Genomic DNA, 27,254 nt, shown 5'->3' on the forward strand with positions numbered 1-27,254 from the left:
ATTGAAATTTTACTCTTCTCAATTATGTCCATCTCATAGGTTCCTCAGACTTAGTTAGACTTGAACCTGGAAACAAGGACACCAGGAGAAAGTTGCACAACACAGAGCCAACAGTTCCAGTTTTAAACTAATATCCTCCCAACAGGAAGTGCTAGCTGAGACCCGGAAGTCATTCTGGCGACTTCCCGGAAGCTGTAAACTGACACGCTCGAGCAAAAAAAGCCTACTTCCGGTGGCGCGTGGAAAGGAAGCAAGAAGGAACGTGGCGGAAGTTGATAGGGAAGAAAGCACCTGCTAGTGGTGCCTAGCAATAAGCGCACCGGAGACGGATCCAGTAGCTTCGACGGAAGCTCCCCGAAGCCGGAAGTACGTCACAAGGTTGGGCTCAGACTAATACACTAGCGGCGGGGGTAGGGGGAAGTTAACAGCGGGGAAGCGACTGAGGCATTGGGTTTTCCTCGTCGTTATGTCCCGACTGCCTCAGGGGGCAGCTCAGAGCCAGGACAGGAAGGGCGAGGGGCACGAGGGGTCCGGAGCTTCCGCCGCCTCGCCCTGGTGAGTAGTGGGCTTCGCAGCTCCCTCAGGTCTGCCTTATTTTGGGGGGCGGGCGGCGGGTTAGAGCGCTGGGAAGTATCGGGTTCCGGAGCCTTTCGGCGGGGGAGGGGATGCCCGCGGCGGAGACGTGAAACTGAGGGGGGGGGGACAAAGCCTTTGTTTCCGCGACGACGTTGTCTGGCCCTCGCGCTGTAACTACCACAGCGCCGCGTAGCGTTGGGTTCCTGCACTGCGCGCTCTTGGATGCCCCCTGGCGGCTTCTTGGGCTTAAAACAGCTGAAGCAGGAAACCCGCCGCTCTTCCGCTTGCCTCGGTGAAAGCGCGACCAGCCTTTGTGGGTGGTTTCCCCCAGGTAAGAGTTACGGGGAAGGTTCTTGTCCTTCGCCACCAGAGAGAGAGAGAATGAATGAATGAATGCGTGTGAGGCAGTAACAAGGCATCACAGGCTGTCAACCAAAATTGTGCCCTGCCCCAGCTCTGCTGGTAGTGGTTAAGCAAAATAATAATGGATAAAAAAATTTATCTGGACTTCAGTGGTGTCATAAAACTAGCCTCTGAAACTGGTTTCATTACCTTGCTCTGATTTCTTGTTTTGTTACACTGTTTCTATACCGCTTAATAGGTAGAACGTATCTCTAAGCACTATACACAAGAAGACTGAAATAACATTTTTTTAAAAAAACAAACAAACTATACTTAATTACAAAAATACAGTTGACATATCCACATATACAGGTAGCATGTCCACTGAGTCTTCTGGTCAGGAGGTGCTGTTGCTGGATGCCAGATCAGTCCATAATAAAACCATAATAAAATGATTTGATTGGGGATGAGCGGGCTCATCTGGCTTGCATTACCAAGACTTGGGTGAGTGAGTTGTGTGGACTGGACCTTACCCAGCTCTGCCCATCTGGGTTTTCATTACTGCTCCAAGCAGACCAAGTAGGGGGTCAAGGTGGGGGAGTTAACCCTTGTCTATAAGGACACCATCTCCTTGACCAGGGATGGCCAAGGAGATGTTTGGTGTTGGGATACACAGATTGGGGATGCTGTTAGTCTACTGACTGCCCTGTTGCCCAGCAGTATCTCTGATAGGCTGGCTAAGGGTAGTCTCTGGGATATTGTTGGAAGACCCTAAAATGATAATTCATGGTGACTTCAGTATCCACATGGAGGATGCTGTCAGGCAAGCTCAATAGTTCACGGCCTCTATTACAACCATGAGTCTCTCTTAGATGGTTATCGGTCCAGCATACCAGGAAGGGCACACCTGTGATGTGATCTTTATCCAAGTGATATGAGGGATGGACTGAAGATGCAATACACTCCGCTGTCATGGTCAGACCATTATATGGTTAAGTTTGGACTGACAATGGCAGTTCCCTGCCCTCTGTAAGGGTGGTGAGCCCATTTGAATATCCCACCCTTGGAGACTGATGGAACTGGATGTGTTCTGGAGTGCTCTGGGAGATTTTCCAGTGGAAAAAGCTGGTGATCCTATTGAAGCCCTGGTTTCACTATGGAATGATGAGATGAAATGGTTGACACAGTGGCTCATTTTGCAGCTCGTATTGTGTCCTCTACTAGCTGCCCAGCTCACACAGTCTAGAGGTGACTAACTCCCTGTATGGGGAAGGGACCTCTGGAACCCTTTGAGGTCAAAGTCGGTAAACTTTGGTGTGATATTGACTCTTCACTTGCTGCAGCTCTGGTTTTAGTACCCAGTGTTGCTATTGAGGTTGTATTGTGGGATCAGTGTTACCTTATGCAATCAGTTGATGTGGACAAGGTGCTGGTGGCAGTGCCTCTGACCATGTGCCATCTCAACTCCTGTCCCTCCTGGTTTATCAAATCTACCAGAGGGGGATGACTAGTTGGGTTCAGAGTGTGGTTAACGCTTTGCTATGTGAGGGGGTGGTTCTTTCTGCTTTGAAAGAGGCAGTGGTGTGAGTCACTCATGTGACCACTCCTAACAAAACCAGCTCTGGGCCCTTCCTTTTAGTGTTAGAAACTGGGATAGAAAAGCTAGGAGCCAAATGGCTTCTGGGACCTGGGTTATAGGCACCAAAACAGAATGTCTAGTCATCACGGGGTGGGTGGGTGGGTTGGCAACACTTTTTATTTATTACTTTGAGAAGCATGAATTAATACGCAAGTCACATAAGTGACACATTTTTAGCAGAAAATGTGAACACATGTTTAATTTAGTGTTTACAATAAAAATATTGGGACCATACTTCCGTTTTCAAAACACTCTATACTCTTTATTGTTAAACTCCTTAACTTATTATCTATTCTTAACATTTACTTTGAGGCTTCAAAGCATAAACATTTCAGTAATCCTTGAGTGTCAGCCAGGTGCAAAAAATGGCACCCAGACTTTTTGAGGTGCTCGCAAATGGAGAACCTTTAGGCGCAAAATGTGCCTGGCGCCCTGCTAATTTCAAACCCTAAACTTCCTTTAGATTGGAACAGCTATCAGCCAATTGCCAATTCCTGTTTTGGGGGGAAGGTGCAGATCTGCACTGTTTGCCCATTTGCTATTGGGTAAAGTTCAAGGTGTTACTGTTAGTATATAAAGTTCTTAACAACTTGAGACCAATTTGCCTATGAGATCGCCTTGCCCTACATGTATTTACTTGACCACTTTGATCGGTGGAATTGGTACTGCTACAGGTGACAAATAATACCCGTTTCACATTTGTAAGGATTCTTTGGTGTGGCAGCACCTACATTTTTGAACTCGCTGCCTATTGAGATCAAGCATGTGCCTTCACTATGCTATTTCCAGTGCCTGCTAAAAACATTCCTGTTTTGACACACTTACTCAGATGCTTAGAAAGCTGAAGTAATTTTAATTTGTTTTAGTTTGTTAACTTGCGTTTTAAAATAGCATTGTAATTTGTTCTTGATTTGTGTTATTGTTTGTAATCTGCTTTGAGGTTGTTTTTAATCAAGTGGCGTATAGATTGTATTAAATAAATAAATAAACATTAGCCACCCCTCTACTCACACTTCTTTCTCCACAGTTCTGCCCCTTTCTCCTCCAGCTGCTTTATTGTACCATAGAGAGGGCTTGCTTTTATGGAGAGGCACCAAGGGAGATGGCATTTCCTCGGCTACCCACAGTTGTGCCCCATTAAGCAGTCAGCCGCACTCTGCACCCACAGCTTCAGGTGCAGAAGGTTTGGTGAGTTTCCCAGAGTCCCAAGGATGGAAAAAGGACACCCCACCACCCCAGTTTTCTCTGCAGCCTCTGCCCCTTCTCCAGCTGCTTTCATTCCATTCTCTTGCTCTAGTAGTGCCTTGAAGATAACAGGGGCTTCTCAAGTGCACAAGAACATTTTTTTAAAATAATGACCTCCCAGTGTGTTTCGAGTTGTTCCTTAGGAGCACTTTTGAACAACTAGTTTGAACCTGTTATCTACACACTGTTGCAATTGACTGTTCAAGAGTGTCCCTGAGAATATATTAGATCCATAAATAGATCTTGAACACTTGGAGGCGGTCTTCCTTCTTTTTCCTGCAATTGGTACCTTCCCATTTTTCTTTTCTGCCTCAAAAATAAATGGCAAACTGAATGAGGCAGGTGACCATCTTTCTTTGGAAAGGGGAGCCCTTCCTTTCTGCACCTTTTATTACAGTGTGCTTTCCTCTGTTGCTTCAGTATTGTAGATTGAATGAGTGAATCTGTTAGGCTTGGTGTCTTTTTCTCGACAGAAATTTATGTGCCTTCAGCAAGGGCACTGAAGGCAGAAATTATCCCATCTCTAGTAAGGAGCACCTTTTAATTTTTTTACCTGGCATGTAGCTGTATAAAGGCTTCCATTGGAAAAAAAATCTGATGACCTTCAACAGCTAATTAAGAGAGAAAGTGGTTCTCCTAGTGATCAGTGATGAAGCATGCCATGTTGTTATGACTATAAGCTAACAAATAACACAAATTACACTGGTTTTGCCTTCCAAATTAGCCAAGATGCTTTTCAGTTGGCTTTTCAGATAAGCCTCTGATATGTTCAGTGTAGATGTACCATTCACAGTACATAGTTTAATGCGAAATAATAGTGTATGAGTGATAGTTATTTACGTGACGTTTTCCCCTTCAAGTGTTACAGGTCATATATACAAAGTAGTTCACACTACTGGTCTGGATGGAAAAAACCTTCTGGAATTGCTTCCACTTTCTAAACGTATAGGAAACATTGTGTCGTTGGTTCAGCCACCAGTCATATCTGATGCTAAAGGGGAAGACTCCATGTCTGGTCATAGTCATCTTAAGGACCTGTTTACAAATATAACTCCGTCTTCATTTGTTAAAGCTCCTGAACTTAATACAGCTACTCCTGGAAAATTAATTTTACCAAAGCCATTGGAAGAAATGGAAAATAAGGAAGTAGCTCCTCTTGCAAAAGAGAACCCAACTACGCAATCAACTTCTACCATTCACAGCAGTTATCATTCAGCTGATAATTCCTGGGAAAAGGATGCTACTCTAGTTTCCCCACACAAGAGCAGTGCAGAATATGTACCTGTGAATAAAAAACTCCCAGTTACTGTGAAGAGTCCTGTAGTGCCCTCTGGACATCACCTCCAAATACCAGCACACGCAGAAGTAAAATCTGTCCCAGCTTCTTTTTTGCCTCCAACAATTCAACAGAAGATACTGGCCACAGCAGCCTCAAATGCCTTTAGAACATGTGAAGTTACAAATGCATCAACTGTTATATATGTGTCGCCAGTAAATACAGTGAAAACACATTCAAAACCATTGCCAAATTTATGTCCACAGCCTGTCGGGGAAGTATCAAAATCTTTGGTGCTGACAATGGCACAAACAGCAGCCAGTAGTTCTGCCCTGGTAACGTCTGATAGCCTGGGAAACCAGTCATCTCCTATGAAGTGGGTTGTTGAAGAAAACCCACAATCAGCATCCTGCCTTGTTCCTGTAAAGTCGTCAAACAGCGTGGCATCAAATATCTTAAAAACATTGGTTAATCCTGAAGATGGAATAAACAACCCTGCCAGTATTCTGCCTACATGTTCGAACAACCTGAATGAAAGCCAAGCAAAAATGCCCTCGATTAATGATAATGCTCTGGTGATGTTCAATGGGAAGGTGTATTTACTGACTAAGAAAGAGTCCACTGTGACATCAGCAAGCAAATGTGGCAGCCAAGTATCATTCGGTGCTGAAACACATTTCAGAAAAAATTCATTACAGTTCATTAATTCAGCTGCAGATAGTACAATAACCAACCAAGTTGTCAATTTAGTATTGTCGAAGAACAAAGGAATTGCCCCTTATGCAAAGGATCCAAAATCCAGTGAGAATATGAGACTTTTCCCACAGTCTGAACTAAAGGATTTTAAAGTTATGTCTCCATCTTTCACACCACCACATGGGAATCTGCAAGTAAGCAGCACCAGCCAACCTGAGGCAGTGTCCACACCGGAAAACGTCCTAGCTGGAGGAAATGTTGCTAAAATATCAGTCACAAAAGAAAGGATAAAGGATTGCTTACAGAAAATTATTCCTCCAAAAGTGCCTGCTGCTGCTTTAAAGCCATCTACAAGGCATGGTACTTCTGAAGACCAAGATCGAAAGGTAACTTTCTCGCTAGAGTAAATTGTACCAATGGTACAATTGTCTTTGATTTGAAGTGTCAGTTGCCTTAAATGAGTACTGTTACATAATTATTTTGATAGGGATGATTTTAATAGGCTATCTGACAAGTGAGAGTAAAAAAAAATGAAACTGGTTTTCATTGCCTGCTGCCTCAAGCCTTTCACTGAAAAGAAATAAAATCTGAACCATCAGCTGTTGTAAGGTTCTGTGTTTCTCCAACAAAAAATACTTTGTTGATGTCTATAGTACTAAGATACAGAGGCACTGAAATAGAGCTACCATGCAAGCTTCCAAGCTGTTGGGGCTAGGTGTACTGCTTGCCCTGGGCAATTTTGATATTTAATCCAAAGGGGCAATGTTCTGGCAGTTCGGAAGGGGTCCTGTTTGTTTACTTGGGGCAGTATTGAACTAAATAATTGTGCAAACACAAGGATTACGATAGTGTAACAGGACTTCCACCCCTCTCCTCCCAGTACATGTACCCTGCACTGTCCCCAGATTTGTTCTGGAAGGATGTGGAAACCACTAAAATATATTTAAGAGGGGGAGCGCATTCTGTTACATTCAATACAACCCCATAGCTATTTATTATTTATACATATATATGTGGAAGGCAATTCACAAATACACCCCAAAGCGATTTACAGTCATATCCTTAAAAAGAGCTAACATAATTTTTAAAAGCATACAAAACAATACAGATTTAAAAACAACACACAATGAACACCTAAAGAAGAGACCTTTCAATCTAGCTGGAAAACCTTGTCAAAAGAAAAATGTCTTCATTTGTTTCCAAAAAGTACAGATAGATGCACTGGAGAAGGAAGTTAAAAAAGAAGTTAGTTTTCCTTAAGCTACAAACCAGCATTCACAAATAGCAAGTGTCCAAGGCTATCCAATTCTAGGGCTATCACTTACAGTAGGCTGGGGAACCTGTGGCCCTTCAGATGTTGGACTGCCATCATTCCCTGATGACTTGGCCATGCTGGCTGGGTCTATTATGAGTTGGAGTCCAACACCACCTGGAGTATCATGGATTGCCTGTCCACTGGCAGCTGCTAATGGATTAAGCTTCAGCACATGTTCCTTTGTAACCTTTTTTCAGCCACAGACAATCTTCCAGGGGCCTTATACCAGTGGCGGGCAGGTTCAGAGGTAAACTGAGTGGATCCAGAAGCAAAATGAGTTCAGTAACAGTTGTTACAGTAGTTACAGTTTCACCACATAAAAGCCAGAGGTTTCTACATGCAAACATTTCTCCATCCAGGTGAGCAGTAGGCATTATCATTGCTCAATTACATGTTCCTTCCAGACAAAACCACTCATGAAGGCTATGGAACAGGGCTAGTAAGGGGTCTGGCTTGAAGAGGAGCGTGACTTGGGTGCTGGATTGAGAGTCCTGGAGCCCCCCCAAAATTAAAGCTTTGTGTACAATACCCTTAATCATAGTGATGTTCTGGCAAGCTTATATAATGAACGTTTATTATTTCAGATGGAGAGGATACTTGCAGGAGTGGCTGCTCAGATCAAACAAAGGAAACAGAGAAAACTCTGTCTTGAGTTGAGAAAAAAATTTGGCCTGCATAGAGAAGAGAGAGTATATCTGCGGAGAATTCCTTTATCAGTTATTCTCAGAAAATCAGAAGTGACTGTGTGTTCCAACAATGTACAGATGAGTGACTCTTGCAAGTTGCCACCGGAAGTACCTATTAAACCTGGACCTGAGGAAGAGGTATCCGAAATGTTTATGTGTCTCACCATACCAGTTTGTTGTTTGAATTATTTTCATATTCATTGGTATTATTACTCAGTCATTGAAGGTTCTTGCAATGATTGGCTGAGCTATTGTTATGTTGCAGTGTTTTCAAAATATTCTAACTGCTGAGCAAGCAGACCAACTTCTGCTTGGTTTGGAATAAACTAATAGGTATAGAATGAGCCATGTGGACACGTAGTAAAGCAGAGAAAAATGAATGGAGAAGGGAGAATGAGTATGCTGTGTACAAAAAGAAAAAGAGAATCCCGAGAGGATGGGTGGAGTAAATTGGGCAAGGGAAAACAAGTCCAAGAAAGGTAGAGAAAATGAGAAAAGGTATTGTGAAAAATCTTCATGGGGCCCTAGCACTCAAAAGTAATTTCTATGATTATGTTAACTTGGGAAATATTTTGACATATATTTAAAAGCGACAGCTGGTGCAAAATGCAGCAGCTAGGTTGTTGATTGTGGCACTCCATCAACACCATAGAAAATATCGGTTGAGGGAGCTGCACAGGCTGCCAATCTGCTAATAAGCGCGGTTCGTTGGTTTTGTTGTTAGCATTTAAAGCCTTAAACAATTTGGGGCCAGGGTATCTAAGGGACCACCTTGCCCCAGAAATGTGCTTTTTTTACAGGCGGTGACAATTTTGTGCAGGGTGTTCTGTTCACAGCCCCCACATGCATCAGCGGAGCACATATAAGCGCTCCATACCCCGCCAGGTACATAAGGACCCGCATGTCGGCGATCACACATCAGCAGGACATGCCTAAAATGGCCATTACATTTACTAGAAACTGGATTTTTCGTGTTTTGGTTTCAACCCTCTGAAATCAGTTACTAGCTGAAATTAGACAGCCTAGTGTCACGATGTTTGGTCGCCTACTTAAATCATTTTTAAGAAGCCTTTCTCTGAAGTCACTGGTTGAACAATAGTGTATCTGAATAAATAGCTTTATTGTTTTTAAATTTTTGGAAATATTTTAGAAGAAATGGCTTTAATGTTTTAGAATTTGTAGAGATTGTAGTATTATTTTCTGGAGTGATTTGTTTTTAGAACTCATGTTTTATTCTGGTTTTTATATTGCACACTACTTGGTTGGCTTTATGCTATGAAGTGGTTTATGAATTTGTTAATAAATAAAATTAACAAAAATTGGTACAGGTTCAGTAGATTTTAGGAATGTAGGTCAGAATTTTAGGAAAATCTAGCCCAGTATTGTCCAGGTATTGGTTGGGACTTTCTGCATGCTCTACTTCTGAGCTGCAGTCCCTCCTGAGCTTTGGAAGTGAGTGGCAGTAAGGGGGGGGGGATAACATTAATGAATTTTACTATTACTAAAAAAAAAAAACCACATGATTTGTGAGTAGGGCATATTCCACGATACTAGGTGGATATTTTCATACAAATCTAACCCACTCCTTTTCCACTGATACTGAAAACTATCATTGCCTATAGTGGTTTATACAATCCCAAGGCATGGAATATGTTGGTGGTAGTTAAGCAATTAGAATAGTTCAAGTTATAAAATAGCTTTGTGGACTATATATTTTATTTTTTTGAATAATTATAATGTCGCAATAATATAGTATTACCTAATATTCTTCTCCCCCCCCCTTACAGATAACTGAGGAACAGGAGGAAGAGTTGAATATAAAGAGGAAGGCAAAAATGCTACCAATACAAGAAAATACAAAGAAGCAGAAAACAGAAATACAATCTATACCAAAGCCAAATTTGAAATGTGGCAACTCTGACTCAGTAGTGGATAACCTGAGTAGCTCTTGCACACAACTTGTATCAGAGCAAGGAAATCCTACAAGCATTCTGCAGTTCTCTCAAAGGGTGGACCCACACTCAAATCTTTGTGTTCAAAGTAATGAAGAGAACAAAATTTCAACCTCAGCTTTACACTACAGTGAACATGAAACTCCTTTAAGCAAGGGTACTTTCAGAGAAGATTTTTCATTTAATCCTCCAGATCTGGAGGAAACAATAAGAGATGAAAAAATAGCAAAGCTTAAACTCATGCTGAGGGAACGAGAGGCAGCACTAGAGGAAATTCGTAAAAGAATGCAGCAGACGTGACAAGCCTAGTCCTTACTTAGCCCCAAATTTTGCTGCAACCCCTTTGCAACTTAATTTCTTGTTTCTTGCATATAAAGCAAAGAAAAAAATCTAGTTTTTTATGTTTACATATTGAGTGCAAGTATAAACATTTTCAAGCCTAGGAACTTATGTAGCAGAGTATTGTTTGCAGAATGTGATACTTGTTAGTTCCAGTATATTCTCTCATTATTTCAGTAAATGCAGTTTATATTCTTGTTGTTTGTTGAGGTTGTTTCATAGAATGAAATGTAAATCATTTTTTTTCAGTTTTGCGTTAAAAGGAACAGCTTAGTTTGTTTCAGAAAAATGAAATTTCTAGAAAAATTGCTAGTATTAACTTATTTGAATTGGGTACTTGGAATCACATGTCAATGAATGGGGTAAGAGTATTGAATTCGTCAAGTTTCTTTAGTGATAAAAGTTTGATTGAATTTCCTTAAGCCAGCTTGAAAAAATCAACTCTTTAACTTCACCCAGTTCAGTTTTTAATTAGAGCAGGTGAGATCTGCAACAAAGTGGTGTTCTGTAATGTTCATATTCAGGATGCCCGACAGCCAGCCGTGCTCTTTTCTGAGGTACCTCTCTCCCTTATCTGTAAAGCTCTTGCCCTCATTGAAGTGTATGTATCTTCTGGTTTAGTTTGAATAGAATACTTACTGGTCTAATTTGATATGTTTATATCATGTTGGAACATATTTGACGGTAAAAATGTATTCATCAAGGCACTGCATGTGTAGGTTCCTGTCACAAAATGTTCCAGTAGTGTTCTTGTTTGTTTGTTTGTTTTGGCACTCTAAAAATTTGGTTGCATTTAAACCATTGGCCACAATGCCATATAGAATATGTTCCCTTAGCTAATTATTCTTGGTAATCTATTAATAACCAGCTACCTTGAATTGTATATGAATACAAGTGGTTTAAATGGTTTTGGTTGTCCTAAAATATATAGAAACGAGTTCATCTCATAACAATCTTTTGTTTTATTCAGTTGCCTACTGTTGAGTTCTCTCTTACTAGTAAGAGAAGACAGCCCCATCACCTGGGTTCCATTGACACTGGTGGTACCATAACCTTACTGTTTATGAAAACAAAATTTTAACTTGTCTTTCTTGTTGATACCAGTATGATCTCAGAATATATGTGGGATATAGAAAATGTTTGTTCTTCGAAAAGACAAAGGGTTCTGATTTTTAAAATCCACTCAAGTTTAGAACAGGCATATCCCAACTTGTCCTTCTTTCATAGAATTGTACAGTTGGAAGGGTCATCTAGTCCAAACCCCTACAATGCAGGAATCTCAACTAAAGCATCCATGACAGATGGCCATCCAACCTCTGCTTAAAAACCTCCAAGGAGAAAGAATCTACCACCTTCCAAGGGAATCTGTTCCACTGTGGGAAAGTTCTTCTTGATGTTGGTATCTTCTTTCTTGTAACTTGAACCCATTGGTTCATGTTCTAGAGCAGGAAAAAGCAAGCTGGCTCTCTTACATAGTTTCTAAACACCATCCGAATTTTGTTAAGCTGCAGGGGAAGTGATACCATCAGTTTTGGAAGGAAATTTCCACATGTTGCTTAGCAAAGAGAAGGTTGCTGTTTGATTCAGAAATTCTACAAGGTCTAGTATGCAAATACAATTATGGGAGGAGCTGTGCAATGACTACCTTTCTGTGTCTCCCCCCTAACGTGGCAACTATGTTGTGGCTGGCACCCACAGAACTCTCAAAATTCCAGGTGTGCCCACTGGCCCAGAAAGGTGGTTGACCCCTAATTTAACCTATACATGGAAATTTTTCAATCCCATTTCCTTTCGTGAGTATGCAGAATCATGGACTTCAGTCAGCAAACTTTAATCTGTATTTTATTATTCAGTTTATAAAAATCTAGAAGAAATGTTGCAGGCTGCTACTGGCAGTATTACTTCATATTCGGAATTGCTTTGCTTTATGGGTTAATTAAAAATATTTTCACATAAGTGACAGATTTCATTAACAATCCTTCATCAATATTTGCATATAAAATGACACATTTTTACTGCTTGCACCGAATGTGCTAAATCTTAAAACACATTTATAGAGTTGTAGATGTGGTTGATGACAATGAGACAAGTAGGCATCTGTCTTGTTAGCTGCATATTAAGACTGATGGCATAACTCAGTGAAATCCAACCGTGTCTGTGCTCAAGAGCAATGGCACTTCACTTTACTTCGGTGGCCCTCCAGGACAGATTTGGGGAGAGGATAGGAAAGTCCCATTGTGTGAGCAGAAGTGCACTAAGGCAACATTGGATTTTTAGACACAAAACCAACATAGGTTCATCAGATATTAAAAGCTAGTGTTTGATCCAAAGTTTCCCTTCTGACAGAAAAAGCCATTCTCTGATGGACGGATTCCACCTTTAGATCCAATTCATACTCATTCTCCATTGTTATCTTCTCATATATTCTCTGTGGTTGGCATTCCTTGGTCATCTGCTAGTAGCTGCTGATGTGTATAATAAAGATTGTGCCCATGCAGCAGTGCTTCTGTACGCAAGGAGATTTTCTTAAGAAGGGAAGAATGGTGGAAAATAATGAATTAAGGTCTGTCAATCCATTTTCACAGAGCAACAACTGCAACATCAAACAGTTCTCCACTAGATCTTCCTTCACTGGGTGGTGATGGTGGAATTGATGGGTCTCACTGGTTTGGATTACTATTGGCTGTTATTTTTTTAATTCCAGAGAGATGTGGGATTTTTTTTCAGCTCAATGGCTGCATTTCCTCATGGGGAACATTCCAGCAGCTGCATGCCAGTAATAGGTGGGCCAGAGGTAAAAGCAGGTAACAAATGGATATAACTCTTACCTATTTACAGTAGGCTACATTCCAGCTATACAAGCCCCCCATCTCTTAATCCACATAAACCAGAGGAATTATCACAGTTTAATTATTATTATTATTAATTATTATTATTATTGACACATTCTAGCAAGGCAAAAGAACTCAAGGAGGGTACTGAGTAGGGCTGTGACAAGGACTGGATAGAGAAGCCTTGAGAGCTGTATCTAACCCGCAGGGCTGAGGTTCCCCACCTAAGCTACAGGTGTACCTGGAGAGATTTAGTTGAAACACTTAAACCAGGGGTGGGATACCTGTGGTCCTCCAGATGTTGCTGAACTCCCATAATATCTGACCTGTGGCCATGTTTGCTGGGGAGGATGGAATTGGGGAGTCCAATGTCATCTGGACTTCCTACCTAGCTTAAATAGACATGAACAGCTATGGCAAGGCACTAAAGGTGTCCTAATCCTCAAAAAAGGGTGGTGGTGGGGAATCACACTTTAAGGGGAAGGTAGGGTATAAATTCATCAAAAGAATAACATTCTGCAGTGCATAGCAGAAATGAATTTTTTAATGGTTTTCCATCACTAAATCCAGTGATCCATGAGACATTTATAAAGAAAGATTTCGCTCATTTCTTTGTAATTTGGTATTGGCTCATAAGCAAGGATTATACTAGGAGCTAAGTGCCCATGCAAGTCAGGAGCTGGCCTCATTATGAACATAAACTTGACGTTTATCAATGTATCTGAACCAACCTGAAGAAGACATAACAAAACGAAGACCATACATGGGAGCCTTGTTGCCAGAGTCCTTCATGTACCCAGTCTTATCTAGAAGATTTACTACCTAGTTGAACTCTTGATCTCGGTTATACTGAATGGCAAATTGCAAGACTGCATATATTCTTGTCAATTCTTTATGACTGCATACATGCCTTGTGTGGATTTTATTTTGAGTCATAATACCAATTGCATTGGGACATTCAGTGCATATTATACTTTCATTGTATACAGAGTTGTGTTTGTTTTCATAAACAAGGGAGACAATGCAGACAAAATGTTGTTCATGCTTAAAAACAGATTTCTGAAAAAGGTAATATTGCAAGGCCAGCCTCTGAAAGTAAAATTTGCTTGTATGAAGTGTTCTTTTTTCTCTTGTAGCTCAGAAAAACAGCCATTTTAATTTCTGTGCTCCATCTAGTGCATATACTGTTTTAATAGTGGCCAGTCATGTACGTCAAAGAGGAAGTTTACAGATCAAAAACCACAAGTTTTTAGCATGGGGTGATATTTACCTTACATGATTTGCCATGGAAATACACATTTCATATTATCCCATGAAGTGCCTTCCTTGTGATAACCCCCCAAAACTTCAGGATGGTTAAGAATATCTATTATCGCTTAGAAGCTATTCAACTAAAAACCCGCATTGGTTTACCTGGAAGTCACGAATATAAGTAAGGAAAAAGCTGAGAAAAGAGAAAGCCAAAGACCACTCAGAGACTGTGCTCATGATGTGAAAAGTGTAACCCTGTAGAAGACAAAAACAGATTTCTATGAGAATACATCTTAGTGGTGAAAGATCACTAATAGCAATTAAGTGACTGTCAACAAGAAGTCAAAACAAGAGGGAAGTTTCGGCATGCTCAGGGGAACCCCACAGATTGCAAAAAAGTATGAATTGTTTTTGAAAAGATGAACACAAGGGGGCAAACCCTATAAAAACAGCTCATGGATGACTAGGCATGCTCAGTAGGCATAGCGTTTACAGTAATAGTTGGAAAAGAAAAATGGAACAGATGGAGATGAGTTGAATACTGTATTTAGAGGAAATTAGGATGGGGGGGATGAAACCCTGAATGCAAACCACCCTTTTACAACTGGGGATACACTGCAGCATTTTGTTGCAGGTTGCTCTTGTTCCTTCTAAAATAGTGTCATGGATAATACGTGTATGGAAAGTGTGTTGAGGGCTGATTTTCCCATAGCCACCTATTTGGACAGTATACAGAATGGCAGTGAATGAGTTCTGATTTGCGCTCCATACATTTTTGTTTGGTTATTTCCAGGTTCAGAGGCAATAGGCCAGTGAATACCCATGTTAAGGAGGAATGCTACACCATCTTCTAGTGCTATGTGAATGAGCCTAGGTTCCTCATTCATATAGCACTAGACACTAGCTTTTTCTTTGTCATTTCATCCAAAAAGCTAAGTAATACTGTTAATACTAATTACAGTTAATTTCAAAATAAGCCTCCTTCAAATAAAGATATATTGTGTTAAAGCTAACCATAGTGTGTTGAACCACAATTCACAGTTCAGACAAAAACAGGCCAGAGTTAAGGAAAGCAAAAGCCTCACTTCCATGTGAAAGGAAGGAAGGGAAACGTGCAAGCCTAGGAGGAGGCTACACTTATTCATGTTGCATAATAGGAGGAAACACTGTTTTAACAAGGGATTTACATGGAATCATACCAAACAGAACAGGGTTTAAGCCACCACTAAGCAGTTGGGGGAAATGGCCTCATAGCCCAACTTTGACCCCCCTGGTGGGTAAAGTCTGGCTCGTGAGCTGGAGATCTTCATCTCTGCGCTTAAACCATGGTTTAGCACTATAACTGAAGATGGTCAATGTCATTTGCTGAAGAATAACTGTGGGCTATTACCTTTATGCCCTGTTTGTGGGCATCCCACAGACATCTGGCCGATCCAACTGAGCTCTTACACATTTCTCTAGACTGAACTGGCATGAAATGGGCCGCAATATTTATAGAAAATGTGAGAAACACTTGTCTCATACTATTTTTAGGGTTATGTTTGTTAATTTATGTGCTACTTTATCTGGGGGGGGGGAGGAGGACTATTCAAAGAAGCTAGCAGAAGCTCAGGCAGGGCAACTGTCATGCAATCTGGTTTGTAACTTTCCAGGTACCTTCTGGTTCAAATAGTCAAGCCAATAGTGGGTTTTGAGCTCCCTACATCACTGCCTTACTTTTGTATGCCCTGGTAATTTTTTACTGTGACTACTTAGCTGTTTGTTTTTTAGGGTGGGTGGGTGGGTGCATAGCTCTCCCCCCCCCTATATATATGCTCCAATGCAGAGGACCAATTTCCATTATGTCTTCAATTTTTCTCATAAGAATATGAAACTTACGTTCTCCTGGGGGTCCCAATGCAGCTTCTGTACTAAACCTGTTCCACACAGGCCACTGTACAAAATGACTGAAGAAATAAACACTTTTAGCAGGTTAAGGAACACCATGAGGCATATGGAGCACCCTCACTTTACATTCATCCTTGCTTGCCCTTATTTGCTTTTTCTCTGATCTAGGAGCTCTCTGGTTTATTGGCTGACTCATATCAAGAAATAGAAGAGATATTATTTTTCCTGGTATGGCTCTTCAGTTTTGCTGGTCCTTGTCCATGTCCTTTAAAAATGTGATAACCATAAACTGACCAAATGCCTCAGCTGAGATTTAGGGAGCAGTCCAAATCCATGATCTGCCAGGATGAGTGGAGTTTGGAACAGGTGTATCTCTGGGCTGAGCCTCAGCTCAGCCGGCTGAAGACCCTCATCTTGGCTCAACTGGAGAATACTCTTCCAGCCAGCACTGGAATGAGTCCTGAAAAAGTTGTGTTCTGTGGAGAGGCAGAAGACTTGCCTCTTCCAAATTCAGCTCAGTCACATGACTTAGCTGCCCAATGGTAATTTTACTTGCAAAAAGGGTGGTGGAAGACAAACACTATTTAAAGACTTGTTTTCCCTCTTCAGGCTTGGGCTCACTCAGTCCTACTCCTGAATGGAGTTTGGAATAGGAGTGAATTAACAGCAGCATAATTTACCCCAGTGCAATTAACACTGGCTTCCAACAGGTTTGATTGCTCTCCCTATCAATGCCAAACAGAATATTTTTCTTACCTCTTGTGAAATGTATACCAATATAGTTGAGATTTAGAGACTCACAAATGGATTTCCTTTCAAGTACCCCTAACATCTGCTTTGCACTTTCAGCATTTGAGAAACCATTCAACTTTATCTTAGTCATTTATTTAAAAAATAGATTTGCAGCCTAGTCCCTATGCAGAGAAATATGAATACATTCAGTATGTTTTTGAATAGCAGCTGCAGATTGTGACTGTGATGTGCAGGAAGGGAGGTTAACCATTTCTTTCTGTGCTGCAATCCCTATGAAAATCCCTATGCTTTATTTTTCCTGGGAGGGAGGCTGTAATTGGCACCAGTAGCATCATCGTAATGCCGTTATACAAATATATGATGCAGCTGCATTTAAAATCCTACGTATACTTAAATAAGCATCACAGAACTGGGAAAGATGCAGAAAAAGAATCAAAACTATCTGAAGGCTTGAGAACCTTCCACAGAAGGAAAGGCTAGAACGTTTAAAACCTTTGGGTTAGGAAAAAGAGTCAGCCGGAAGTCAGCCGGAATACTGGACTAGATATACCTTTGGTCTGATCAAATAGGGCTCTTCTTATGTTCTTATACTAACACCCACTGAAGTCACAGAGACTTTCAAATAGAACATGGATGAGTTGAACTGCAGTGTTCACATTCTACTATTTGAATATAAATTATACATGTTCACTGTTTTAATGACATTTCACCACAAAGGATACTATTCACTATGCTGGATGTACACCACAGCAGAACTGTCAGTCTGATCCAAAAAATGCCCTTCCCATGAATCCCTGGTTGCATATTGTAGGAAAGAACTGTTTGAACCAGAATGTAAATGGCTCCTATTCCAAACGTGAGACAGGCTCCGGTTACATGCATAGCAAATAAAGTGCTTTTCTGGAGGAAAAAACCCACAGGTTTCAAAGCTGGTTTGACAAAGTAATATTTGAAAGCTGAACAATTCAGTCAATAAACTGAGACTTTAGAGGGGTGGCTCCCAAGGAGAGTTCACATTTTCAAAAAAATGTGGTTTGATAGCAAAATCATATATCTATTTCTTACATCTGTCTCCCAGACGTAATTCATGTTTTGTATTTTTTACACTTAAAACATTTTTACCCTACTCTTTAGTGGAAAATAATAGTTTACATGCTAGCTTTTCTCTAGGAAGCTCAAAGTAGCACACATGTGGTTTCCAGATAGTCTCTCACCCAACTACTGACCACAGATATATCTAGTTTGAAGGTTGCTGCATTATGTGTGTCTAGAACTCTGATAGCACTTTAACCTCAACAACTCTTAGAAGGTTAGGCTGAGAGACTGCAACCAGCCCAAGGCCATCCAATAAGCTTTGTGCCTGAGCATTTCATTTCATTTCATTTCATTTCTTAGACTTATTAGTCACTTGTCACCTGAATATCTCCCAAGAGGCTTACAGCAAAAAAGGCAAGTTGCTTAACAAATCATGTGTAAATATTGAAATTCACACCAATAAAACTAAACAGCACTAATTGCTACTACGTAAATGTACAGCAAGGTCATGGCAATCGTACAATTGTGGCCTGACAACCAAAGCCCAATTGTAAACACAAACCTATTATCAGATGAAAAATTGTGTTTCATGTGCATTCACTACCCAAATTTATGCTGGAAGACAATCAATAGGTAACTTCTCTGGAGAAAAAAAAAAAAGCCTATCATATCCTATATTCCAAAACAATTAAAGATGAAGTACAAACCTGGAAGTTTGCAATGACGCAAAGCCCAAAGCAACTAACTGTTCCTAACACAAAGCCAGCTTTATTTAACTTGAAGATCTTGGGGTTGTCAGGATTCAAAGCATCAACTTGTTTGTATCGGACATACATGGTTGCCATGCCTGTGAATCCAAATACAGCTCAGTAAGACTATGGTATAAAAGACTGCCATTGGAAGAAGCCAAGTATAATTGGTGGCCACCTAAAACTAGCTGTCAGGTACTCAAAATACAATAGGAGGGAAGAAAGTCTGTGAATGCAGCCCTGAGGGCAGATGAATTTTACTTATATGACGTATACTTTTAGAGTAGCCATGTTAGTATGTTGCAGCAAGAAGAACAAAGATTATCATGGCATTTTTAAAAGACTTAAAAAATTGATTAGGGTAGAAGCTTTCATGGATTTGTTCACTTTGTTAGATGCATGAAGTATTCTCCTGAGTTATAGGGATATATTCACATGGTTTTGCAGGAGCAAAATTGTAAACAGTATGATCAGAAGGAAATGAAATACAGGAAGCACAAAACAGTGTTAATCATATATTAAGAGAGAGAATTCCCAAACAGTTGTTTATAACAAACATCCTGGCATTGGTATGGCTATTAACTATGTAGTATCTCAAAACCCTTTGTCTTACACCTTAACACATTTGTAAGTTTTTCAGCTGTCACAAGATTCTGTGTCATATACAATTACTTGCCTACTATGACACAGGCAGATTTAGCAGGATTATTTATGGAGTAATGAATAGTCAATAATCATATTGCCACCTGTATTTGCCATGGAAATCTTTAAGAACAGTTGTTGTGGTGTCCTTGTCTCGCTTCCATCAGTGCACCTTTTCCACATGACAAGGGCATCTCAATAGCTATGCTACAGAGACAGAATTCCTTCCCTCTGGAGTCTCACAAAGCCTAAGTCTAAGCATCTTTCAGAAGCCTAGGATTCTTCCCCCCCCCATACTTACCCAAAAGAGCGGCAATGTTTAACATTATCCCAAACAAACATCTTTCAGGGGGTGTTGTTCCTGTGTCACTGAAAGAAAAGCAATGTAAGATACAGTGACTCTAAAACTCACCAAATGGGAGACATTTAAATTTTTAAATACCAATTTGTAAGTATCAAGAATAAGCAGAAGATGGAGAAAAAATACAACTATCAAAAGGGAAGCAACCAAAAACAAATCCATGCCCATGTAGTACTTGAGGCATGATTCATTTGGTTTTTGTATTATTTCAAAATGCATAGAGCAAGTTTATAATGCTGGAAAATCTAGCACAATTATATTTATTAAAGGAACAAGTTTTTTAAAGACTTATACAAGGTTGTTTGCCAAATATAGAGCCTTTTAATTTATTTATTTAATACAGCCAGCTATGCATGGCTAAAGTTTACCAACGTCTGACAAATTTTCTGACTCCAAGTCATTTAAGAATTTCAATACACGAATAATGGCAAAGTTCTAAAAGGCAAAGTGCAGTCTTATCAGGCTGCCTATATGCTATGTATTCACCCAGAAACAGAGACCCGTACCTCCACCCAGTTACAAATTATCTGCTGAAAATATTTGCTAGTAATCCTTTCTCTTGCTTACAGCATGCTGGATCTCTGATTTTTAACACTGCCCAGTGAATTACACAAGGCAGGAGCAGGAAACCTCAGGCTGGCAGGCCAAATGTGGCCCTAGGCCACAACACTTCACCGGCCTTGCTTCACACCCCAACAATTTTTGCCAGGCTTGGATGTGGCCATGTATTCTGATAACGCCTCTTGCTTTTCTGCATGGAGATACAGAGGGGTGTGTGAGTATGTGCAGAAACTAGCCTCTAGTTTTGCCTAACACTAGCATGTGGCCCCAGAACTGAAAAAGGTTCCCTGACATCAGGCATGACAAGGCCTAGAAATGGATAGCTCAGTTGGTGAGAGCATGGTGCTGAGAACACCAAAGTTGCAGGTTCGATTCCTGTATGGGAAAGCTGCATATTCCTGCATTGCAGGAGGTTGGACTAAATGATCCTCTGGATCCCATTCAACTCTGCAATTCTATGATTCTAAGGTTTATCTGCCACCCCAGATATAAGGCATTATGAATAATGAATCAAGGACCCTGAAAACATATGAAAGGGAAGAGTGTTCATATCAGCAATATGATTTTTCTTCAACTGAACACATTAGATTATTTTTTCTATAGTACTAATTTATTTATATTTATTTACATTATAGTGATATCCCACATTTCCTCCATGGAACTAATGGTGGAGTGCATGGTGCTCCCACTTCCTCATTGTATCCTCACAACCACACTGTGAGGTAGTGTAGGTTGAGAGACAGTGACTCTGCAACACTCCCCCACCCCCACACAAGTTTTCTTGTTAATACGTATACTTATCCAATGGCGTTTAAAACTATATATTTAATTAAAACTGTAAGAAGCTCTTATGGATGTTTGGTTACAAGCGATATATGCATCATAGGAAAAATCTAACTGACCTGCTCTAGGACCTGTAGCTGGCATGTTAATGGAGAAAATGGATAACTCGGATGCAGGTTTCTCCCTGCCTCTTGGTTTCCCGTGATCACAGCAGCTACACCCACATTGCCTGGGAATAGCCAAACAGGAATCTGTATCTTAGTCAAAATGTGTATGCAGTTTATTACAGCTACAGATTCTTGCAGTCTCCTATAGTTAAAACATGGCTGCAGGCAAGTTATAACCTATAACCATTTATTGATTTTGCCATACTCCTCTGTAAGGAATTGGGAAGTATACGACCTTCACCTTCCAGCAAAGCTGAGGGGAGAGGAACACATTTTTCAGCATTGTTAGATAGAAATGAAAGAACTTTAAATTGGTATGCATATGACTTTTTTAAAATTAGGAGTTCCATACCCCCCAAAGGGGGTGTGTGCTTTCCTATGCAGTGATATTTTGTTACACAGTGGTACCTCTGGTTACGAACTTAATTCATTCTGGAGGTCTGTTCTTAAGCTGAAACTGTTCTTCTGAGGGGCGCTTTTGCTAGTGGGGCCTCCTGCCATGCGCATGCTTCTGGTGTGCGATTTCTGTTCACATCCTGGAGCAAAGTTTGCAACCAGGAGCAGCTACTTCCGGGTTAGTGGAGCTCGTAACCTGAAGAGTTTGTAACCTGAAGCGTTCATAACCAGAGGTACCGCTGTATGTAACAATGCAATAGTAAAAGTCTTACTGACCTGATGTAGGGCACCAAAGGGTCAACATGATGTAAGACGACTGCAGTAATGTATGAAAACACAAAGGAAGCAGATGTCCAAATAACAAGGGCAGAAGGCAAGATGCTCAGACCTTGCTGAAACCACCACATCTCAAAATCATCTTCCAAGTCCAAACACTGAAGAATGAAGAGATACCATTAACTATGTTTTCTCTTCCCCTTCCTTGCCCTTGAAAGCAAACAATTCTTTTCGTATGCAGTCTTCTTTGTGTTTAGAAACACACCCAGGCAAACAATTTTACTGACTCAAGACTTTTGTCCCGAGAGATTAGCTTGTTTCACTTTCTGTGCCTCCACTGCAATACCAACACAAACCAGGAAACAGAAAGTTATTGCAATACAGAAGCTGAATGGAAACTAGAAAGCAGAAATGTAGTATGTGCAAGACTAATTTCTTTTTAGAAAAAGGAGATGGGGGCATGGGAAAGAAAGAATCTAATAAACAGTGTCAAATCTTCCTAGTTTTCTTGGCTGTTTCATCTCTTGGCACAGATATAAAAATGATCACTGTTTTACCAATTATGTGCAATATCGTAAAAGCATGAAAGAGATGGATGGCATGACAGCAAATTCCACATACAGTGAAAAATAATCTTCTAATACACAATGGGAACATATGAAAACCTGCATTACTGTTAAGAGGATTAAAAAAAAATCAAGTGCCATGACTAAAGAGTGGAAATAAACACATTAGAAAAGAGCAATTATTGTTTCCAAGAGAGGAGCAGGCTGATACTACTTGGAATAACCTGGGTCAATCTCCACCTAAAGTTGGAGAAAAGATATGGGCATTGTAAAAGTGGGGTCCTTTTTTGTCTAACTGTGAGCATAACTTCATGTTTACACAGTAACAACAGCAATCCTAGCCTTAGATATTGGTTTATCCAGCTAATGCCTCTCAAATTTCTGCTTAAAAATGGACAACACAGTGTAGGGGAGCATCAGTGGGCTTGAAAAGAATGCAGCTCTTCCTTTCTACACTCCATTATTTGGTAATGTGCTGGAACCATCTAGTTTTATCCTTAATATTCTTCTGAATCTGTTCCAAGCTCTAAAACAGGGGTCAGCAAACTTTTTCATCTGTGGGCCGGTCCACCGTCCCTCAGATCATGTGGTGGGCCGGACTATATTTTGAAAAAAATAATGAACGAATTCCTATGCCCCACAAATAACCCAGAGATGCATTTTAAATAAAAACACACATTCTACTCATGTAAAAACACCAGGCAGGCCCCACAAATAATCCAGAGGTGCATTTTAAATAAAAGGACACATTCTACTCATGTAAAAACACGCTGATTCCCACACCATCCGCAGGCCGGACTGAGAAGGCGTTTGGGCCACATCTGGCCCACAGACCTTAGGTTGCCTACCCCGGTCTAAAAAAATATTTTGTAAGAATATTAATTTTAATATTACCAGCATGCTGTTTTTATTTATCCAAGATATGAATTTAAACAGGGAATCCGATTCATTCCTGTTTGAAGCCTTTCCACTGCTTTGTATTTTTTGGAGTAAATGATGGTTGAATAGCACTGGACACTGCTAATTGATGGCAGGGAACAATTGGGACTATTTAACATTTCTTAAGCATTAACAGTGTGGGGGGGTTCTATATGGGCCTCTGACTATTCTCAGGTAGACTTCTGCACAAAGGCTAAGTAATTCTTTTAGATGAGAAAAGCATATATTATTGGATTCCTCATATCCCGCAGCAGCACGTGTCCCACAGAAAAACAGTTATCACATTCAGCACCAGAGACAGAGAACATTCAGAAGACCTGTAACATGGTTGTGCTTTCCTGGATTTCAAACCATAGATTGTAGGTAGATATGTTCAATTTCCAAATTCATACAAGTACATGAAAATGTGGTACATGGCATTGTGGGCAGAATTCAGTTTGCTGAGAACCTCACCTTTCATTTTAAAAAGTGTTTCCTTCCCTTGTGGTTGTAAAAATAGGACACAAAGTATGTGAGCGATACATGATGAGTATCAGGTCGGTGGGGGAGTATTTCCGGGGGGGGGGCAGAGTTTTAATGCCTTGCATAGATCTTTACACTTCTCCGTAAGAGGTCGAAGCGGACTACATTCTAATCTGAATAAATTCTATAGATTACAGAATTAAAGAGTTTAACACAGCCACAGAATTACTCTAATAGTGAACATGGAAATCTTCTCAGTGGCTATTCCAGCGGGTCACCAGTTACATAACTTTTAAAAACAAGTACTTTAATTTGTTTTCCCCTTCCCTTTTCACTCCTTTTCCTTTACTATCATGTCTACTGTAAACATTTGGGCAGTTTGTTAGCAACTGTGCATCACTTTAAAGTGTTAGAAGTTGTATAAATTATAAAGTAGTAACAGAAACAATTAGAATTTGGCTTAGGTCTTATCCTATTCCCCTATTTGCTTTTCATATCAGCACTCTACTTTGTCAGGGCCACTGACCCCAGGTTACAATGGTGAAACCTGCTTTTTGACTTTGATCTGATGCACCTATCTAAGGACGGAAATATATGTTGCAAACACATAATATCCAGAGCTGCTTTCCAAAGGGAAAAACTAGATGCAGGAGAAAGATTTGAAGCAGAGAAATGGCAAGGTAAGGGGAAAGGGGCTGTTAAAACCTCTCTCTACCTACCACTTATTCACTCCACACCAATCACCCTTCATTCAAAGCCACTTTTCCTTCCCCCAGGTTTCCATACGCTTGCATGCAAAATGTAGCCAGGTCCTAAATATGGCAGTTTCTCTTTTAACCATCATGTGAACTCCAACCACCTAGCTTTGAATATTATATATTTTGAAAATACTAGGAATCCTGAGAGCTCACTGACAATTGGATCTATTGGGAACAGAACACAAATCCTCACTTTCCCACAATGGAAAATCCCCACATATCCTTAGGTATGGCATTCTAGTTTGGCAAATAAGCTCTCACCCCTTCCTGCTGCCAACACTTGGACTCAAGAGCCTATTAATTCTATGAACAGCAGGATGTCAATTCACAAAAATACTGGTCATACCACCTACCAAAAACACTTATCATCAGTTGGAACTGTCAAATGCAACTACAATTTCTACCATTGTGTGGTGAAAGGTTTATTCTAGCTGGAGTACTTGATCATTACACTTGATATGCTGAAGCCACAGGAGTACTGTGCATGCTGTTTTTAGCTCACAAAGTCTAAATAGAAAGTAATCAGGGACCATAGTACAACTCTTTGGCTGTAGTGGGTACTACTAAGCTACTTCCCCATGCACCCCACAGCTTAGCAATACAACTCATAAGGAAAACAGTTTTATGTAGGATGTAGCTTAAATCAACTATGCACAGAGGGCCAACCAGGATCAGATTCTCAATGTCTATGATAAAATGCCCAATTCTGTTGGGTATAGGAAAGTTTAGGGTATAGGAAAGTTGAGTTATTGGGAATAGCGACAGGATTTTATAATTTTAAACTGTTTATAAAGTTTCTATATTGTAAGGCTTCTGGGGCTCCACTTTGGACATAAATTTGATAAAATAAATATTTTATTTTCCCTGAAATAAGTATGACACACACAACATAGTGTGGAACTGCAGGTGTTAATGCAGATTTCAAGACACAGGAGATAAGAGTCTGATGAATGTGGAGGTGTCCGACTCTATGAAAAAGGAAAAATAGGAGTTTCTGAAACTAGTTGCAAATAAAAAATACTGATGAACTCTGGCAGTAGGTCACATGCCATTCATGAGAAAGGGTTGCAACATTTGGGACATTTTCATTTAGAGAAAGGGAAGTAAGAGGTGGCATGGTGGAGAGAGAAAAGTTTACTTCCTCTCTCATAACACTGGAATTTGTGGACATCCAGTGAAGCTGAAACTTGGAAGATTCAGGGCAAAAGAAAAGAAGCACTGTACTTATTCATGTGGCACATAGTTAAACTATGGAACTCACTCCCACAAGAGGCAGTGACGGCCGCCAACTTGGATGGCTTTTAAAAAAGGATTGGACAAATTAATGGGGAATAAAGCTATCAGTGGCTACCAACCACAGTGCCTATGCTCTGCTTCCATGGTCAGAACAGTATCCTTCTGAGTACCAGTTGCTGCAAACTACAGGAGGGGAGAGTGCTCTTATGTTCTCTTATGTTCAAGTCTTGCTTTTGGGTTTCCCACAGGCATATGGTTGGCCACTGTGAGAGAAAGTTTCTTCAGTTATCGCCCATTTTTCTTTCTTGTTGGAATTGTCTGCATTTGCATCTTCAATATTTCACTTTTAAGAAACATCCATCCATTTTGGACTCTCTTCTCTTTGAGTATTTCAGACTATGGAATCTCACCTGCATCTTTAAGTTACAATGGATAAAAATTAAACTCCTTTTCAACATTAAAAGCTGCAGTCTTTAAGCTGTATATCTATAGTAGGAAATTCGGTTTCTGAAAGTTCCATGGCTCCCAGATTTTAATTTAAACTGATGTTGCTATTAGTTTATTCTTCCTCCTCAGCTATTTCATTGGTTCAAAGCAAGAAAAAATGCTACAAGAAAAAAAAGATTTGTGGCTTTCTAGTCAATAAAGACAGCTTCAAGCTGGACACGACTGCAGAGCATAGCACAGAGCTAATGCTCTAAGAGTGCAAAGCAGAGCCCAACTAATTTAGGAGACACAAAAAAAGCCTTCATTGGGGCAAACAAAGGCATAGTCATAATGATAATTTCGTCTTCTCAAATGCGGGAAGTCATCCCTCAAATGGGAACGTCTCAACGTTTGCATCAAAAAAAAAGCTACCAGAAAGTTACCATTCTCGGGCAAAAGAAAAAAAAACCCTGAAAAATAAACACTCTTACCAGCCACCAGCTCTCTTTAGGCTGAGAAAGGGGACAACTGCAGTTGCTACCTCTCCCTCCACTTTCCCGACTCGTGTGCCTTTAACAGCTACCAGAAGTTCAACCGGGGGGGGCGGGTATTCTGCGTATGGGGCTGTGTTTAATGGGGAAACTACATCCGTTGAACGTCTGCCTGCCATTACGGCTGTTAAAGCCACAGCCCCTCCCTCCCTCTCTCTCTCTCGGGGCGGGGAGAAGGTGCCCTTGGCACGGAAGAGTCGTTTTCTTGAGACCCTCCTGAGGAGGAGGAGGAGGAAGGCGGGAGGCAGGCGGGCTCCCTTTCCCCGCCCGCGGCACCTGAGGTGACCCTGTCCCCCTCACGCCAAAGTACACACTTTGATATTCGACCCTCCAGGGAGGTGTTAATTTACCGTCTCGCTCTCTCCCTCATCTCGCTGCTCCGGCCGCCTCCTCTCTGAGGGAGCTCGTGGGCGGCGCGGGGGGGGGGAGCAGCGAAAGCGCGGACGCGAGAGGAGGAAACGGGTCAGGGGCGGGCGCGCGCCACGCTCCCTCCTCTCTCAGCCAACCCCCGCCTTCCCTTCCAGGCGCGTCCCTGGAGTCAGCCAAGCAGCCTGCCGC

The 27,254-nt window shown here is 40.9% G+C and overlaps 2 protein-coding genes across 5 annotated transcripts; one reads left to right on the forward strand and one right to left on the reverse strand.

The window, feature by feature from the left end:
• The first annotated feature begins 384 nt into the window (after positions 1-384).
• LRIF1 (ligand dependent nuclear receptor interacting factor 1) lies at positions 385-10,134 on the forward strand. The gene is made up of 4 exons (XM_082226991.1): positions 385-555; positions 4,663-6,160; positions 7,674-7,913; positions 9,563-10,134. The coding sequence occupies exons 1-4, from the start codon at positions 467-469 to the stop codon at positions 10,025-10,027; spliced, it is 2,292 nt and encodes a 763-aa protein (XP_082083117.1). The 5' UTR covers positions 385-466; the 3' UTR covers positions 10,028-10,134.
• Positions 10,135-11,891: 1,757 nt separating this feature from the next.
• DRAM2 (DNA damage regulated autophagy modulator 2) lies at positions 11,892-27,164 on the reverse strand. 4 transcript variants are annotated; one of them, XM_082226985.1, is made up of 8 exons: positions 27,047-27,164; positions 21,759-21,916; positions 19,516-19,583; positions 18,531-18,670; positions 17,511-17,688; positions 16,027-16,109; positions 14,311-14,403; positions 11,892-12,591 (listed from the first exon to the last, which is right to left on the reverse strand). In XM_082226985.1, exons 2-8 carry the CDS (start codon positions 21,887-21,889, stop codon positions 12,484-12,486), a joined length of 801 nt encoding a protein of 266 aa, XP_082083111.1. In that variant the 5' UTR covers positions 21,890-21,916; positions 27,047-27,164; the 3' UTR covers positions 11,892-12,483. The 4 variants fall into 4 exon arrangements, with proteins under 4 accessions (XP_082083111.1, XP_082083114.1, XP_082083112.1 ...); XM_082226988.1 differs by lacking the exon at positions 27,047-27,164 and adding an exon at positions 27,011-27,035; XM_082226986.1 differs by lacking the exon at positions 27,047-27,164 and adding an exon at positions 26,637-26,938.
• Positions 27,165-27,254: the final 90 nt, after the last annotated feature.

This window comes from Podarcis vaucheri (genome assembly GCF_965113315.1).
Source record: "Podarcis vaucheri genome assembly, chromosome: 6".
Classification (NCBI taxonomy): Eukaryota; Metazoa; Chordata; class Lepidosauria; order Squamata; family Lacertidae; genus Podarcis; species Podarcis vaucheri.

Coding starts and splice junctions, on each gene's coding strand:
- DRAM2 (XM_082226985.1), bottom strand. CDS start 21,889: ATGTGGTGGTTTCAGCAAGGTCTGAGCATCTTGCCTTCTGCCCTTGTT. Junction 17,689..18,530: donor GCGTCATTGCAAACTTCCAG/GTTTGTACTTCA, acceptor TTTTTCCTCCAG/AAAAGCACTTTATTTGCTAT. Junction 12,592..14,310: donor CTTATATTCGTGACTTCCAG/GTAAACCAATGC, acceptor TCCCTTCTTAAG/AAAATCTCCTTGCGTACAGA.
- LRIF1 (XM_082226991.1), top strand. CDS start 467: ATGTCCCGACTGCCTCAGGGGGCAGCTCAGAGCCAGGACAGGAAGGGC. Junction 6,161..7,673: donor CTGAAGACCAAGATCGAAAG/GTAACTTTCTCG, acceptor TTATTATTTCAG/ATGGAGAGGATACTTGCAGG. Junction 7,914..9,562: donor AACCTGGACCTGAGGAAGAG/GTATCCGAAATG, acceptor CCCCCCTTACAG/ATAACTGAGGAACAGGAGGA.